At 34.4% G+C, this 18,933-nt stretch overlaps 1 protein-coding gene across 1 annotated transcript in view; it reads right to left on the bottom strand.

The window, feature by feature from the left end:
• The window catches only part of CCDC178 (coiled-coil domain containing 178), a gene marked incomplete at both ends in the record, with an annotated part of 154,662 nt that overhangs the window by 131,963 nt on the left and 3,766 nt on the right, over positions 1-18,933 (bottom strand). The window contains 8 exons of the mRNA XM_084280473.1: positions 696-832; positions 954-1,049; positions 3,306-3,459; positions 9,511-9,653; positions 11,549-11,769; positions 14,592-14,792; positions 16,096-16,190; positions 18,675-18,709. Coding sequence (XP_084136599.1) covers positions 696-832; positions 954-1,049; positions 3,306-3,459; positions 9,511-9,653; positions 11,549-11,769; positions 14,592-14,792; positions 16,096-16,190; positions 18,675-18,709 — 1,082 coding nt within the window. The remainder of the gene's footprint in view (positions 1-695; positions 833-953; positions 1,050-3,305; positions 3,460-9,510; positions 9,654-11,548; positions 11,770-14,591; positions 14,793-16,095; positions 16,191-18,674; positions 18,710-18,933) is intronic.

Genomic DNA, 18,933 nt, shown 5'->3' with positions numbered 1-18,933 from the left:
AGGATTCCTAACCCTTTTTTTTTTTTCAGTTGTTGAGACAACTCAGCCATGAATTTCTACAAAACTTGGAAAAATATAGCTATTTTAAAGAACTTTTCTTTTTAGATTACTTTGATGAAACCAGCCAATAAAATACAAAGTTACTGGGGCTAAAGAAGATAACCTGTCAGATACATAAACCCAGTATACAACTATTGTCCAAAGGAAGAAGGAACTAAAAATGTATTTGATTTGCTACTATATTATAAATGTGTTCATAATATGATATATGTATGATATAGTTTAACATAAAGCTATTTGGATTCAATAAACTAAGGGGCTATAAAAGATGTGTGCATAATGTACTACAAAAAAACCAGTGAAAAACAGTATTTCAGATTTTATGTTTATAATCATCATATATAAACACATACAAATAAAATCCATAAAGTTTTTACCAAAATGTTTTTGGATGAGGTTTCTGTTAGCAAAAAGAGAATTTCAGAATCTCCCTCGTTTGATTTTATTTTAATTTTCAAAGTATGAGTTTGTTTTTTGCAGACTTTTGGTTATTTTCTTTTAAGTGGAAGTCCACAGTTTGAATTTAAAATTATTGAAATGTTAAATTTAAAGCAGGCTTAAAAGCAACATTCACTTCTATAGACATGCTTTCAGTGAAACTGTAACACTTGCTTCCTATATATTGTAGGCATTACCTATTTCTGTATTTTTGCAAAACCTCTTCATTTTGTCCCTCAAGTTCTTCATTTTCACATTTCAAAATGTCCAGTGCTTCATTATTATCGAGAATTTTTCGCTTTACATTCTGTAGTTCACTTTCCCTGATAGATTTCTAACAAACATTAAAACATTAGACATCTTCAGCACAAGTTGAAATTATTTCAGGCCAAAACAGAAGATGCAAGAATGTGAGGATTTTTACCTCACTTATATAAAAACAATAAAAAACTTACTAATTCTTCCATAGCTTTAAACACTTCGGAAGAAGCATCAGATACTTTTATGTTCTCATCTCCTTGGGCAGCTATTTTATTTTTCAAATCTTCTGTCTAGAAAATATTTTAGAAAGTAGATTATACAAATATATGCTGTATTTCTTTGTAGTAATTAAACAATGTATTTTAAAATAAACATAAAATTAAGGTTATTAAACAGTAACTAGAAATATTTCATGTTATAATATTCATATGCACACAGCCATTTCAATGTATCCTAGCAGAATCTTTAGTTTGTGGTATTGGTAAGCACACACTCACAGCCTGCTAACTCATCTATGATATATGTGGTATGATTGAGCAGAACACCTTAAGTTCCTCTCAACCTCAAAATTTTCCTTAGTATCTGAATGTACCTACTGACAATATAATCTCATACAGAGATTTAATGATCAATTACTGGAGGCCATTAAGGATAAGGAAAACATCTGAAGTGGCTTTAGATAGACAAATGCATACCTGCTCACACTGAGCCTAATGAATTTTGTTTCCTTCATCACTCCTCCTCCTACAGAGGCTAAAACAACATAAGCTACCCCGGCAGAACTGGCCAACACAATCTCCATAGAGATACAGGTCTAACTGGAATATGACCAGACAACAAACATAGCCAAACAGGATCAGGGCTGATAAGGATGTTAGCATAAGGGCAAAGAATACATATGGGAAGATCAGGACAGAATTAGGACACAGGTACTCTAAATGGCATTTGATTTCCTACTCCTACCTCAAGAATGTGATAAACAGAAGATCTACGTAAGTTACTTTGTGACTATGTCCCAGCAGCTAAGGAGGGAAATAATACAGGCTTTGTCTTCTTATCTTGATGGGAATGTCACAGCTCTGTTGCACTTGTCTAGGATTCCTTGTATGGCTGTACCTTCCTAACTAGTTGGAGACTGAAGGTCCTAACCTGAATAGTTAGGGACTATAAAATAGGAAAAACTGCGAACGAGCACATTTCGTAATGTAGAACAAAGAGATAAAAAAAAATTGCCTCTCAATATGTAAAATATTCTAAGAAATATAGTTCAGGGGAAGGGTGGGAAAGACAAAGAAAAACCCCAGCGGATTAAGAGTGAACAAAATGTCCCAGTTTTTAAATTGCTAGTACATAGGAAAAACATGATTCTGAAATGTTTTTCCCTTTTCAAAGTTTTTAGAGCAAACATTTCGACAGGAATGACCTGAGATACTGTCACACTGTGCAGGTAATTAATGAAGACAAAAGAATAAAGGAGGAATAAAGTATAAGATTAATTTTTTAAGGAGGTGTTCTTCTAATCTTTGAAGAGCAAAGCCCATGAAGATACAGAACATGAATTTAATGCAAAGAGATACTTTTTGTAATGGAAATCTAGGTCATACGGGAAAAAGCAAGCTCAGAGATGTCCTTAGAGTGTCAAAAGTTGCAACACTCCTCATAGGTCATACACACAATTTTAAAACCAGCATGAATTAAAAGAAGGAGGAAAAAAAGCCAGGATAAAAAAATCCAGAAAAATATTAGTTCACATCACTAATTCTATCTTCAAACTTGTTGATGTACAAGACTCCAAGAAACACTCTACCTAGATTCTGGAGTCCACTGGATCCTTAGGAGGACCTAGCTACCTAGATCCAAAATCGCAACAGTACTGGGTATGGACAAGAGACTGAATATTTTATTTATGCATATATACACATACATTTTAAAAAATAAGTTCTGCTGTGGGCATTGAAACCCTGTTTTAGACACTTTCTACTGATTTCACACATGGAGCTGTCAATTAATAGAAAACCTCTAGACAGGCATTGTGAGAAATTCCAGTTCAGATTTTAAACTTCCAAGTACAACAAGATTTCAAAATTGATGGCAGATAATTATAGCAGAAAACAGGAATTTTAAGTGAAATAGGGTATCACTCTGCATGCTGTAAGAGTCCATCATGTGCCACCTCAGGACAAACTACTAATTCAAGAGGACACACTGTCCCTCTAAATGCACTATTTCTCCCAGATGATATAAGAAGATAAGCAATATTAAGCAGATATGCATCCAACAAATATATATATATATCTACATCACTTAAAGGAATGTAAGATGTTGTTTTGTGATTTTTTTAATAAAGCTAAAAAATATTACTATGATAAAAGAATGAACAGGACAATTCTATAGAATATACCAGGTTTTATTTTTAGATCAGTTATTTGTATTTTTACTTCTGCAGAAGACCTTAACTCTTAAACATACAAAATATTCAGGCATTCATGTACTTTTCAATAAAAGATACTCATTTACTTGCTTGTTTATAAATATTCAAGACTCACTTTGCTGTTCCAATATTTTGCATCTTCCTGGATTTCTGCTTTTTGCTTCACTAATTCCTCAAGGTGTTTTTCATCCTTTATAATCTTCTTCTCTGTTTCTTTTAACTTCATACAGTATTCGGTCCAAATAAATTCAGAATGCTTTAACTCATTCCTAATAGAAATACACACAAAGTGAATCCATCTATTTGGAAACATTCCAAGGTAGTCCTTCTCCATAAAGGAAAATGTAAAGCAGATCTGAATTAGTAAAGATTTATTTTGATTCTCTACTATGTTTCTTGAACAGGTATGCATGAGAGAATTTCACCATATCTACCCTGGCAGGTTCATGCAATTTCAGCCAGATATCAAAACTACTCATGCTACCAGTTCACTTGCACTTCAACAGCCTGCCAACATTACAACTTCCAATCGGACCTCTGAAACAGGTATCAGTGTAGCTAAGCACAAGTCTTTGTTTCATACCTCACACATTAATTAAACAAAATAGAAGTCAACTTCTTTTTCTGCTAGTGTCTGAATCTGGTTCAGAGCCATCTCCAGTTAATCAATCTACTGCACAGTCATCTTGTGGACAAATGTGATTTGTGAAGCAAATTTTTTACTGACATCAATTCCTTGCAGACCACAGAACAAGGTCAAAGGAAGAGATGAGGACTTTACTTTCATGCTGAGTAGCAGATTCATCAGCATTTTGAGAAGGAAAACCAGGCCATAATTACAGAAAGAGATAATAGCTCCAACAATTGTCAGGAAAACACTCCCATGAGACACTGTTAGCCCTCCTTATAGACTATGCAAAGGCCTTTTGTTAGAGCCATATATGAGAATGGATTCAGTGAAAGGCAGAAGAAACAGAAGGACTTCAGGTAAAAATTTACCATGAGTGATGATTCTTGTCCATTATTTTTATTATTGTTTCAGCAGGTACAAAAGAGGAGTTTGCCCATGCTCCCTAGACAACTATTTTGGTCAATAACATATTCTAAGGTATACCTTAAATGTCATAATAAATCCAGCACAGCAGAACTAAGTCCAACTTTAGCTGAATTTGAGAGACATCTACTGCATTACATTCCAAAGAAAACCTGAACCAGTTTTGCATACTTTAAATTGGTAAAACAGAAAACAATAATGAAGACTTCATCAAAAATTGAGCCACTCCTATAAGTTATTTGATAGACAGTCTTCCTTTGTTTGCTTCCAGGATTTCCATCTAGTGCTGGAGAAAAGACTTGTCTTGCAAGCTCACATTCCAAATGTCACAGAATATACATAACACAAGCGTGAAACCTACAACTTTGAATACCTCTACTTTCTTAGGTCCTGCCATCCATGAAAGAAACATATAAATGATACTTAGAATTATTCTAATGACAGATACATAACAGGCATAGGCTGTAATTTTCTTCTCAATTGCCTACCACTACAACTTTCAGAGAAAAATACAGTACTACCAGCCACAGTGAATAAGTGTAAAAATAACAGACTGTGCTGTGTGATTTACCCCAGCCTCAGTATTTTGAGCTTCATACAATCTTCCCCATTTTCTCACTGATGGCACTGAACATAAAGAAAAGATTATCAACTGCAGAACAGTCTTTCAAGTCTGTGCCACCACAAATCTGTCTTTCTCACACCTATCAATACCACATTATTCTAGTCCTGCTCAGATGGCAGCCGAAGGGTCTACTTCCTCTGTAATGTATGTATGACTTTAATTACCAGTCTTGCAAGTGTCTGGGGAAAAAACCCAACCAACGAAACAAAAAAAAACCAAAATAGGCTAATTTCTTCTAATGAGGAATGAAGCCTTCTACCTGACTTTTTTCTGTAATCATTGATATTCCTAAAAATACTTACATCATTAGCATTTTAAGGTTAATTTAATTTCACACAAACAAATCCCAAGGTGCATAACAGTCTATATCACTGTCATACGGTATGAGTAGGAAACCACTTAACTAGGTGAGACAGAAAACATACATGGTATATTTCCATCAGTATAGATGTTGAATTTACTATATTAGTTACCTATTGCCATTATTATGGGGATTTTAATTACATTGTGACTTGTTTCAGAAGAACAAAGAATTCCTCTAAAGAAATTCTAATGTACCTCAGAATAAAGGAAAGTACTACACTGTTTTGCACGAGAAAATAAGAAACAAACTCGAGCCTTGATTTGCACCAAAACTATAAAAAAAACCAGAAGAACTGCCTGCACTGTCCTAAAGAAGATGACAGCTGTGGCATGGTGACAGAATTCTAAAAGGACTTGAAGAAAATCCTACATAAAAGGCTGTTAAAAAGTGAAGCAGACAAAGTGTGATGAAAAATTGTAATACTTATGAAAAAATGCCGAAGTAAGACTAAATGATCAATTTTCATTGACAGAATAGGTCAGCAGTATGGTATCTCAAAAGCTCAGATTTGTTGCTTCGGTATATTTATAAATGATCTGAAAGGGAAGGAGCAGTGAATTTAAAAGTCTACATATAATGTGATTACTATAGGCAAGGCCAAAAATAACTAAGGAACTTATTAAAGTTCCTTAATTAAAGAAATTTCAAGACATTAACTAAATAACTGGGAAACAATACAGCACATGCAATTTGGCATCCAAATTCAAATGAAGTATAAGATCAGAACTTATGTACACCTTAAAATTCTGAAGTAACTATTAAATCAGAAAGACATGTACATATTTCCACAAACCCTTGGAAAGTCTACTCAACATTTAGTACAGTTAAACAAGATAGAAATATGTTAGATTAATCAAGAAAAAGGATGAAAATTATTGAATAAAAATGATAGCATGAAATCCCTGTTATAGTCATTGACATGTCTCAATTTGGAATACTGTTTATGTTATCTTTCAAATTATTTCAGAAAAGTATATAACAAGTGAAAAGGAGTCAGAGAACATCCTGGAAAAGTCACAAAAATGCAGAAGTCTTCTGCAAGTGCATTGAAAATAATGGAGCTGCTTCAGAACACAGATAGGAAGAAAGAACAAAGTTAAAATCCAAAGTTACAGAGGCTGCAGGCTAGTGAAGAAGGATCACAATACACAACAATATTCATCATCACATACATCTTAAAGCTTAGTCTCCCAAACCACAGCAATTTGCGTACAAAATAACAGTAACAAACCACTGTTGACCACACTTCGTAAACATGAACTGATAAGGAATAAAGTTTAACAGTAGGTATATGCCAGAATAGTAAAAAAAAAAAAAAAAAACCCAAAAGTTAAATTATATACTTTCAACATTATTTATTCCGGTATTAGACAATAAAATCACCTCCAACAACCAATCACTAGAACCATTGGTAGTAATACTTCCCAGCAACTAGTAATTCAGACAAGTTGAGAGACCACTAAATAGGCCAGTGAAACACTTTGACAGTATCTGAATACACATTAATAAATCACAGTACGTTTTTGGTAATACTACTCATTCAGGACCTGATCTTTCCCATAATTAAAACCAACATGAGTTTGCAATGAACTTCAACCAGTTTCAGAATCAGGGTCCATACTGTCTGATTTGTCTCAGCTGGAACCTACAGGGGAGCAAATGAGCATTTGATCAGATCATCTCTATACACGTATTTAAGCTATAATTAAAACTGCAAACATTGTGAAGACACTGTGGGGCTTGCATTCACAGGCGAGCAGGCTGGGGGTGCACAAGGAGTTGGGAAGAGACACAGCCAGGACAGCTGACCCCAACTGATCAAAGGAATATTCCATACCACATGGCATCGTGATCAGCATATAAAGCTGGGGAAGAGAAAGGGAGGGGACACATACGTTTGGAGGGACGGCCTTTGTTTTCCCAAGTAACTGTTAGATGTGATGGAGCTCTGATTTCCTGGGGATGGCTGAACACGTGCTTGTGGCTGGCAAGTGGGGAATGAATTCCTTGGTTTGCTTTGCTTGCACACGTGGCTTTTGTTTTACCTACTAAACTGTCTTTATCTCAGCCCATGAGGTTTTCTCTCTTTTGCCTTTCTGATTCTCTCCCCATGCCGCTCAGGGAGGGCGAACGAGTGGCTGTGTGGGACTCAGCTGCCTACTGGGGTTAAACCATGACAATAAGCTATTCATAACTGCTTACTTTCTGACTTTTTATGAAGCCTGACAGGGTGCTGCTGGCCTGTAAACAGGCAAAACCAGAAAGTTTATTCCCGCTAGTAACAATTTCTGGAGTTTGATGTTTTCTTGACAAAGAGAGGGTGACATATGGCATAAGATTCTTAGATATATACAGATGAGAATAATCTTTGGCAGATAGGCTTTCACTGAGCAGAAGTGAGTAACAGCTCTTACATATATTACATCTGCGCTGGTGTGAAGAGCGGCTCATGTAGTTCACAGTCATATTTGGAAGCATAGGGAAAGACTGTCACAGCATTCTAGGATCATCAAGTTATCAAGCAGACACAGATGGCCTGTCTCTTTGAGAGACCTAACGCTATTGCCAGGAACTTTGTGAAGTCTAAATTCCACTGTTAGTCCAATAAACATAATCCTTCTTTACAAACGATCAGGGAGAATTTTATGTTCACAGTATTTCCTGTGAGCTGAATGGATCAGTGCTTGAAAACAGACATCCTGCAGTAAGAAAACCGTAGTGTCTTAATTTTGAAAAGACAGAATTATTATATAGCACTAACTGGAGATGATATGTGGATTTTTAGATAACAGACCCCCTTCTAAAGCCCCGTCTCTTTCAAAATTAAGAAATTCTGTAACTGGAAACCTCTTCAGCTCTATAGTTGCTCCTTTACTCTCTTAGGTAAACTAATGAAGCCAAGCCTATAGTGAATTCTCATGAGAATGATCCTTGAATAGAAGGAGGGAATGGGAGGGAGGTGGGATGAACCCTGGCAATGTTTTTGCTGGATGGGAAATTAACATCTACTGAAATGGTGTTACCAAGGATATGAATTCTCGCATACATCTCAAATATTAGCACTAGTCTTTCTGTCTTGAATGAAGAAGTAGTGAGCAGGACAGGTTTTCAGCCACTATTGTACATCAGGCACTTTCTAACATAAACTTTCTGGAATATCAAAACAATGCATGCTGTCCTAGCTGAGGCAGTGCAGAGCAGAGTTTCTATTATGGAAGGGGCACATAAATTCTCAGTGAACCTACATAGTTCTGAATGAATAGGATGGACCAGATTTGATGACTTACTACAAAAATGTATATACTCCATAACTGCCATGCACAGTTTTTAAAATGCTGGATATTTGAAGAGCAGTTGCTGCCACATGGCTGCAGTACGGAAACATCTGTACTTGCCAGTAAGGTTATCTCAAAAATTTACTGATATCTTTCAGTTATGCCTGTAAGTTTTCCTCATCTCAAGTGAATATGAGCCATTTGCTACTTTGCCAAATAAAACCTGGCAACTAGCCACAGGCATATGCAGCAAACTCAAGTGCAACCTCCTACCAAACATGAAAGTACTTGGTATTCTTATTTTTTGGCATAGTTATTTTTGGTGCTAACTTCTTCTAAGTTCAGTGGTAGAAAGCAGAGATTATTCATCAATAACTGTCCATTAGTGGTGCGCTGTTACTATAGCTCTATTTATTAATTCAGGGGTTAATAACCTGACAAGAGGTTACAGTGAGGAAACTGCAACGTAAGTCACTGTCATACAGAAGCTACCTTGCAATATAATAAAGTTATAGTAATTTTGTTCGTTTGTTAAACAAAACAAACAAAAAAAAACAACGAAAAGGTATTTTGATAAGTTCAAAAGTATGTGTGGGTGGGGCTAGAATTGTTCTGGTTGATATACAAGTTCAAAATTAAGTTGTAACTGTAATATTATTATGTTACTATGATAAGTCCTGGTGCAAGTAAGTTTTGCGGTCAGTATTAAGAATGACAGCAAAAAGTTCTGTCAAAGGGATTAAAAATTCCTAAGTAAAATAAGGTAAAAATGGTGCATTTTAGGAATCAATTCATGGAACTTTCCATTTGGTTATATTTCCAGACACCATCACGTCCTTATTCTGATAATGAAGCTAAGACATCAAAAGAAATACTTATGCATAATTATTTTTATTTTAAGTTCTGATTTAAAAAAAAAATTATAAAGGCAAATTTTCTATAGTTTGATTATTACTATTAAAACTAACAAGAAATTAAAATTATATTTTGAATAGCTCTTACTTGTATTGACTCAATAGCATTTCAGTGCATGTAATTTTCTCATGTATAGATTTTATCTTCTTTTCAGATTCTTCACTAATATTTTTCATTGTCTTTTGGATTTCCAGGAGTTCACAGCGGACATCATCATATATTTTTGATGCCTAAGAAAATAAAATGAGTTTTCCAAAATATGACAAATAGAAATCATACATAACGTTAAAAAATAAATTCAAGATCTGGCTGATTCTTTGCAGTTTAAAAATTGAAGTTTAAAGATGAAGTAGCGCTTTGTGATGTGACACAATTTAACAACAAATTCTGCATGGTCTGCAATAGATACAATCCTAGTGAATAACAACAGAATGTGTGATGTAAAACTGCATGACAAGGAATTATCAGCAAGAGGGCTTTCATTCTGGTAAAAAACGTAGAAGCTTCGGTGAAAAGGTGGCTATTTCCATGGGAAGATAGTGACCTCTGGAGCAGAAAGAAAGAAATAGTGTTGGAAGAAGCTACTGGGGTTTCACTCCACAGTGTGACAGAATTATGACTTAAACATCTAGAGGATGTGGGAACCTGGCAGACACCTATGTAAAGAAGGGCCTGAGACAATGCAGAACACAATTTTCAATGACATAAATAGTATCAGAACACTCAGCTTCTAAAAGCTTTCAGATAGAGATATGCATGCCTACTGTCTCTGCTTTTTAAAATACTACAAATATAAACAAATAATATGATATGTTTATTATAATCTAGCACTTTTTTTCTCAAACTAGTTCCCTGGATATTAAAAGCTAGAGTCAAAATTAAATAATTGTTTTAATTGCAAAGAAAATGAAATATCAACTGCTTTTTTAAGGCTATGGGAGGAAAAACCCAACCTAAGTAATAACAGTATATATATTAGAGCACTATAACAGTCATAAATATTTTGACAATTAGAAATTTTGTTGATGTAAGTTACAGTAACACCAAATCTATCCTCTTATAACACATAGTGAAACTTTTAGGAAAGGTGAGGGGAAAGGCTCTGAAAAAATTATTTAGAAAAAAATAAATAGAAGCCTAAGTCCTGAGTAGTATTTTAGTATACCTCAATATTTCAACTCCATTCAATATATTTTATCACATTAACAAGAAAAAAGGATTCAAAATAAAGCCCGAAGTAACTGCTTTTTTATTAGCTGGTATTTTGAACATCTCATAACACTGATGGAACTGTGAGTTATTTCATAGTTCAAAACTAATTCATTTAAATGCTCATTAACTTTTTAATTTTAGAAGGATCTCGACATGACTATTGAGACCTCAAAATGAGAAGTTCAAAATAAAGCTAATTAAAATAAACAATATGTATAATCAGCTACAAACAAAAGGCCATTTTTAGACTGTAAATACAGTACCTTGAAAAAAATAGTTAATCTCCAGATTTGTATTTAAAAGTTACTATAGAAAAAAATATAGTCCTAAAACAGTTAGTACTAAAATCTGCAGTTGAAGTAACATAGTATGCTTCCCTTTTTACTCATCAATTTTGAGCTACCTACAACTTTGTTACACTTTGATTATTCAGCCTGTCATAATCCATATTAGGTATTATTTTTTTGTTCGTAATATTATCAAAAAATATATTAGGAAAAATGTTACATAAAAATAATTAAATCTTACAAACATTTCTTTGAAAGCTTCTAACATCTCCATATTCTGCAACACTGACGTCCATGAGGAATCTGAGAAGAGCCTGCACAAATACTGGATACATGCCTTTTACCTTTCCCATGAGAAACCTCACACGGAATCAACTTACACAATTAAAGTTACATTCCATATATACTGAAGAGACATTTATTAAAGCCCAACAGCATTATCCCCCCTGGATTCTGTCTTCATTGAGTGCCTGTACGTAGCAGTACGGGCACACGCTCTGCAGTGTTTGCGTACAAAACTTAACACAGCCTTTGGTACTTCCTGAAGAGCGCTGTTCTCTAAAAGGCTGTGCACCGATGCGGTGGAAAGGTTCTAGGAGGAACATTTACGTGCCACTTGCATTTACCTTCTCATAAGCCAGTAACACATCCTTCACAGCTTCACTCTCCAGGTTCAGCGTTTCTTCCAGCAGAGGGCTGTGTTTCTTCGTGAAGTCTACATCCTCCTGAATCCGCCTGTTCTCTGACTCTATCTGAAGTAGTTGCTGCCATACCTGTTGCAGATGACGGCTTTTCCTGTCCAAGTGCCACTGTAGCTCCAAAATATCTAGAGCACGCATTTCATATTCTGTTGAAATGATAATTAGCATAAGAAAATCTGAGTGACACCAATGGATACTTAGTGAGATTCAGAAATATCTTGTTGTGGTAGTTAAGCACGAGACTAGCAAAATTCTGCTCTAAACTACTTTGAAGGCCAAAGGACGACACTGGTTACAAAAGGCATGGCCATATATTGCATTAGCACTGGAACTGTTTTTAAACTCATAGTTCGTAATCTTTGTATGTAATTCAAGCAAATTTTCAATGTGAGGGGTGGTTTTCTTTTTACAAAGGACACAAATACACTTAGCTTCAAGGCATATCTATAGGAGCCCATTATAAGACAAGAACAGCTCTACTGAGCTTCCTTGTCCCCTGAAAAAGATGTAAGTGGAAGCAGAGGAAGAACAGGGCAAATATAAATTCCATATCCTCTCAGTATGCCAACTATTTTCAGTTCAGGGACACTTCCTGAACTAATTGTGGCTTCAAGAAAGCTACACAAAAGATACAATCTCAAAGCCAATAAACCAAAGAGATTCGTGTTTCCACGGAGATGTATGTCAGTCTTAATTCAGTTTGCTGCATTCACTTTTCTGACACTGGCAATAATTTCCTACAGGCCTTCAGAAGAAAATGAATAGACCACTGTTTGCTGAATGACAACATATACTTTATTTTGCTCAGGAAAAAAAGCTCATTAGAGGTGGTATTCTGCAGCAGCTGATGTTCTATCCAGAAAAAAATATTATTATGAAACTATGGAACTAAAATAAGACTATCAGATAAGAAAAAAATTGGAGAATGTTTCAAGAACAGTAACATTTGTTATAAATTTGAGAGAGAAGCAGATTTCACTCTCTAGCTCTGAGATGTAGCTGTGGAATATTCAATGCAATCCCTTAACACTTAATGAATGTTGCTGTGTCAAAAAAATTTACAAATTTAGAAAATTACTAAAAATTAAAACCACACTGTATGAACAAGTGGCTTTTCTACATCATACAAAGTGATGCCTACCACTAAAGGACATGCAGACACTTAACAGAATTTCCTGGATTTGTAATACTTAGATTAGGAATAATTACAACATCACTGAAGTTCTTTTCCCTTTATCCTCAATTTCATATCAGCAAAAATTCTGTACTATAGAAAATACTATTAAAAATTATAATCCCAAAAATTACAAATTTACTCCAAGGACACAGTATCACACTGACATAGCCCACTGAGAAATCAAGGGAGAAAAGTTGTTCAAACTTCTTGCTGTTTTATTTTGCCCTTTTTTTTTTTTTCTTAAATAATGTATTATTGCATACAGTAACAGAATTGAAATTATATTCCACTATTCAAAACTTTTTATAGTTGTAGAGAATGCTAAACAGTAAAAGGATAGTATAAAAGCATGTATAGTAACATGCAAAAAATTATTTACAGCTGCATCACTGTAGGTAAGTACATCAAAATGTAAAAAGTAACATCTCTGCAGCTCAAATCCTGAACTACCATGCTGAACAATGAAGATTATATTATCAACCTTCTCTTCTTACGGTTCTTTGCTTCTGTTAAATTCTTTCCATTGCCACAAGGTTGTTTCCTGAAAGCAGTTTCTAACCTGTCAATGAATTTTAATTCTGACTCTTTATTTAGCCTCCTATTCTGCTTTCAGGGCATTGTAAATTGTCCTTCTGAGGCAACTGCTTTTAAAGAAAGTGATCTCTGCAAACTGACAACACCTTAACGCATGTTTCTTGTTTCCCAGTCAAAAATTAGCATCGGCTAAAACAAACGTACATACATCTTCATATATTCCTGGAGATGCACACTATTTGATTTTTTTTTTCACAGGGAAGAGAGAGGAGGGCAAGAAAGCAGAGGGGAGTGGAGGGAAGAGAGAGAAAAGCATTTGGTTCTAAACAACTTCTGTCTTGCCTCCATTGTACACTGATTTTCACTCAATGTTTACACAGTTATGGAAGACTCTTGCACTGTCACCACACTCTGGATTGTGAGGTATTTGTCAAAGATTTCAGTATGATGTGCACCAGAAGATATGTTCAAGTACCAACTGTGATTTTACATCCAGGAACCTACTGCTGCAAATTACTCAACTGTTCTGTAAGTAAAACAGACAGTACCTGCTGCTGACAATGTGTCCGAAGACAAACAGCAAATAGCTGCTAAGTAGTTGCTTTCTTGTTTCCTTTTTTTCTATAATTCTATTGTATAAATGCCAGTTCATCACAAAAGGTAACAGAAAGGCTTTAGAATCTGGGATTTCAATTCTTGCTAAATATGCAAGTAATTTATTCAACTTTATCACATTTTAATTTTTCTCAAAACAAATTTATTTTTTATTATTTATGGTTTAATCTATGGTTTAACTCAAATGCAATTTTTAATAATTCTGTTTCAGCTTCTCATTCATTGCCCCAGAGTATTTTTTATCTACTCATCTAATCAAGCTCCTAATCATATCAATTTTTTAAATGTTATTAATTTCATTTTCCTGACTAAGAATCAATTACTTCACTAAAGTCTTCGGGGTTCTAAGAATATTCAGTGTGGTATATCAACAGCACTGTTTTACTTGTGATAGACATGAACCATCAACATTTTATTGTGTGAAATTCGGCTATCAAAAACGCCTGCTACTTGCTGTTTCTAAAACAACGCTGAACATTCCGTAGTACTTTCCATATTTTTTCTATCTATATTCATGTATCAAATGCAGAGGAGTAAATATCGTAGCATTACAGAAACACAACCATAGTCAAATCATAATTCTTATTCTTGGTAATGAACTGACTGGAAAATAACAAATATTCTTAGTTTCAATACCAATACCTTTTTGAACAGCTGCAGGGAGCTGCTGAAGCCTCCAAAGTGACATAGAATCAATTTTCATGCGAAGCTTTTTCCTTCGCTGTTTCTCCAACTCCAAAGCTTTTTCTGCCTCCTCACGATCAGCCTCCAGCCGCTTAATTAGCTCAGTAACTTCCAATAGCAAAGCTTCTGTTTCTTGCTTCAAGGTTAATGTCTTGTCGTCTTTAAAAATACATTAAAAATAGTTTTTATGAAATCTTAATCACATGCTCTTTCTTCAAGCTTCATTCTCAACACAAAGTTGGCCTGTTCATGTGTATCGCAGTAAGCACAATTGGCTGGATTGCTGTCTTTAAAAATACATTCTAATTATTTCTTATGAAGGCTTAAATATACGCTCTTTATTCTGGGTTTTTTTTTTCCTCACTCCAAAGCTAGCCTCTTCACGTCTATCACGGGAAGCACGACTGGTTCAATAGCATTTTCCTCAATTTATTTCCAATGCAGAGCACAACAAAATGTATTAATAGAGCTGGTACAAGACTTTCACCTTTGCCTTATTGCTTGGGTAAGTAATCATCCAAATAACAGTACAAGTTCCTAATCATCTCAATATTAAAAATATTATTTATTTCAATTTGTTTTCCTAACTAAGAATCAATGACTTCACTAAAGTCTTTGGAGTTCAAATAATATTGAATGTGGTATATCAACAGCATTGTTTTACTTGTCATAGACATGAATCGTCAACATTTCATTCTGCAAAATTTTGCTATCAAAAATGCCTGTTATTTGTTGTGACCAATGATTCTTTGAGATCATCATTCATTGTCCTGATCTATTAAAAATAATGGGAATTATATAAACTAGTCCAAGACATATCAATTTTGATTCCACAGTCAAAAATTTCCTAAATTATTTTAAGAACTGCAAGCACTGAAAAGAAAGATGACCTCTTAAAATCTGGAGTGGAATTTTGGCTTCACTGGCATCAACAGAGATTTTATCACACAATTTACTGCAGACAGGATTGCCTCAGGCTAGTAGTACTTCCAAGGTTGCGCATTGGCTTAAAAAAATTGCCCACATTCTCTTTACTATTTAAAACTTTATTCAGAAATGTATAATCTGAGTAAAGATGCCTACTGCAAAAAACAGAACTCTACACTGGGAGTATGCTGTGAATGCCCTGTGACGGTGGCACAGTTACTTATTATACAGAAACTAAATAAAAAAACAAATCTAGAATTTCCAACAACCAACATAACTATTTCACCTAGTTCAGACCCTAGATGGGCTAAAATACAGTGTGCATCTAAATACAGAAATGCAAACAGAATGATTTATTAGTGCTTAATATAACATTTAAAACGTACGTGTCTTTCAGCTTAGCAGATGATGCACATTTTTAAGGATACATCACCTGACATAGCAACAAGCAACTATTATTACAAATGAAAAGGATATTTTAAATGAGGATCAATATCTTTTACCACTCAGACCTAGTATTATGAAAAGCTTTTACCTTCACAACATACACCAGCTTCTTTAAAATCCAACTTAGAAGATAACGATAGCCACTTATCTTCAATAGATTCACCACTGATCTGTTTTATTGTCCTGTAGATAAAAGCTACTGTCACTAAAAAAATTTTAGACTGAATTTAAATTAGCATTGTTAAGTAAACATTACTTTAAATGAGTCAGAATTTCCTTTCTTGAACCTTACACATTTAAATGCTGACTAATTAAATGGAATAATTGTTTAAAAACAGTGCAAATCATACAGAAGAATTATTAACTGTACAATTCCTACAGTACAATTAGTAATTGTACAATATAAATGCTTTTCTCACGTTTCTTTACAGAAATACAAGAAACAGATTTCTTTACATCTTGTACTTACACAGATCTTCAATTTTTGTCCTCATACCCAAGGATTTGCCAAAGAGAAGCAGTTACTTTCCAAGTTCTGAACATACAGAAGCAAGAGATGCTATATTTTCCAGGCTCATTCTAAGCAGCAGAAGCATTTAGCTCTGTGTCTGTGCAGACACAGCTAGGTTGCCACTTGCAGGTCAAAGGCAGTTTCAGTGTTACCAGTTTAAGGGAAGTCATCACTTGAGAGATAACAATGAAAAGAAAAAAGGTATCTTTTTTTTAGTGATAGAAAGAAAAGAAGATCACAACACAAGGCTTAATCAGTTTCCAGCAGACAAGCTTTTGAAATCTGGGGGAGTCAAAAGCAGAGATGGGGAAGGCTTCCTTAAAATGAGATCAGAACATATTTAACCTGTAAGTGAGAGGGAGAAAGAAGTAACAAGTAGTCAAACAACACAAGCAAATCATAGCCCTCAGGTGAGCTTAAGAGGCTCAGTCCTTCTCACACAGCTAAGATGAAAAGAAATCTGCAATCACAGCATTACATGGCACATACATGCATAATGGCAAGGTATATATTTGAAACAACTCCACAGAAAAGCACCTTTCACCTGAAGTAATACAGACAAAAAGTCTATACCAAAAACAGACCTAAAGAAATATTACTGAAGTCTTATTAGATCAACAGAAAATGTATCTAAGCTACAGGGCACAGAAAAAAAAATTCTGTGCAGTAATGGAAAATAGCAAGACTGTGGGCACGTAAAGTGATGATGGAAGAGATATCAAATTAGATACAGAAGCAGGAGTTTGATACAGAACAGGAGATGGATAAGTAGGCAAACACAAAATAACAAGTCTATCTGACATAAGTAAAATTACACAGAGAAATACAGGGTTTGTTGATCAAAATAGCGAGGACAAGAAGCTCAGTGCAAGAGACATACACTCCACTTCAAACTCCTCTTTCAATCTTTGCAACTAGAACAACACAGTCACCTGCATAATGAATAAAACAGTCACACATTCAAACTTATTTTGAGTACTTCCTGAGTACTTGGCTTTGAAATACACTTGTATTGTATCCTAGACATAGGAAAAGTCCAAGTTCTTTCATGTATTTCAGAATACGTGCAGCCAATATGTAAAGGTTTAGGGAAAAAAGCATGGTTTTTATGTTTTTAAATTATTTTAAATTTACATTTTAAAACTGCATTTCAAATTTATAACTTAAAAACTCTGCATATATCCCAGATATCTCCAGTGCAAACATACCTATAAAAAAAAAAACAGTTCAACTTCTGGCTTTAATTTAGGAATCACTTTCTGTTTTGATTTTAACAAGCATACCCTCTCTCTCTAAAGATACATAGTTGCAAACACTATAGTGTCATTCAAGGCAATTTTGCCACTCAAGCACACATTTTTTTGAATTAAACATAAGTGCTTGGCAAACTACACAGAAAACATAAAAATCATGCATTTAGTAAGAATCTTAACAGTATCCAGTATAGGAAGACTGGGAAAGAATTAAAAAAAGCCTATTTTTCCCCCCATCTTCTTACAGCAGGTGATGAAAAAGTGGCAGTTTCATTCAAACTTTTTTTTCTACTCTCTTTTTTAACTTCTTGTCCTCTGCCTGGGTGTAGCCAAGCTGAACCAAGAGTAAATTTGACTCTATGGAAACTTCTAAAATTGTACACAGTATTTAGAGAACTTCACAAAGATCAGAGTTGCAGAAACCTTCAGAATGCTCATGCATGTTTCAACCCAAAACTCAAAGCAACAAGTTCTTAAAATAAGGACCCTAACTCATATTTTCTCACACACCTCATATATATCTAATATATATCTCACACCTAAATATCTCATTTCTCAGTATATGAGATATTTGGTACAACTGGCACAATGTCAGAAGTACCAACAACTGAACAACTGTTATCAACAGGAATTCATCACTTAAGTGGTTCCAAGACCAGTGATCATTTTAAATATTTGAAAATTAACCAGTGAGTAAGAAGGATAAAAGAAATTCTCCATAAAGACTTTTGGTCTTCTGAAGTAACAAGATCCCGTAGACACTAAGAATGTATTCTATGTTACAGAAGAACTTGGTAAACTCTACAGTTCACAGAGCAGAACTTACAGCCAGATTAAAATCTCATCAAATAATTACCTGACATTAAAATAAATGCATTATTTTGAATGATATATGAATCTTACCGTGCTTTTTTTTCTTCCTTGAACACACAATCAGACTGGAAAAGCAAAACATAAATTCTATTATTTAACTCAGATGTTATACATTTTATCTGTTTTCTACCAAAGAGCATGATAAGCCACTGAATTTTCTGTCATAAGAGGATCTAATTAGCACACATACAGATGAATGCTTTTTAACACTAAAATAATCACAAAGTTTTTAATTCCTAAAAACCATGCATCTCCAAAGAACTGGTAATAAAACCTAGTTTTTGTATAT

This window comes from Gallinula chloropus (genome assembly GCF_964237585.1).
Source record: "Gallinula chloropus genome assembly, chromosome: 2".
Taxonomy (NCBI): Eukaryota; Metazoa; Chordata; class Aves; order Gruiformes; family Rallidae; genus Gallinula; species Gallinula chloropus.
This window is presented reverse-complemented; position numbering and strand designations above follow the sequence as displayed.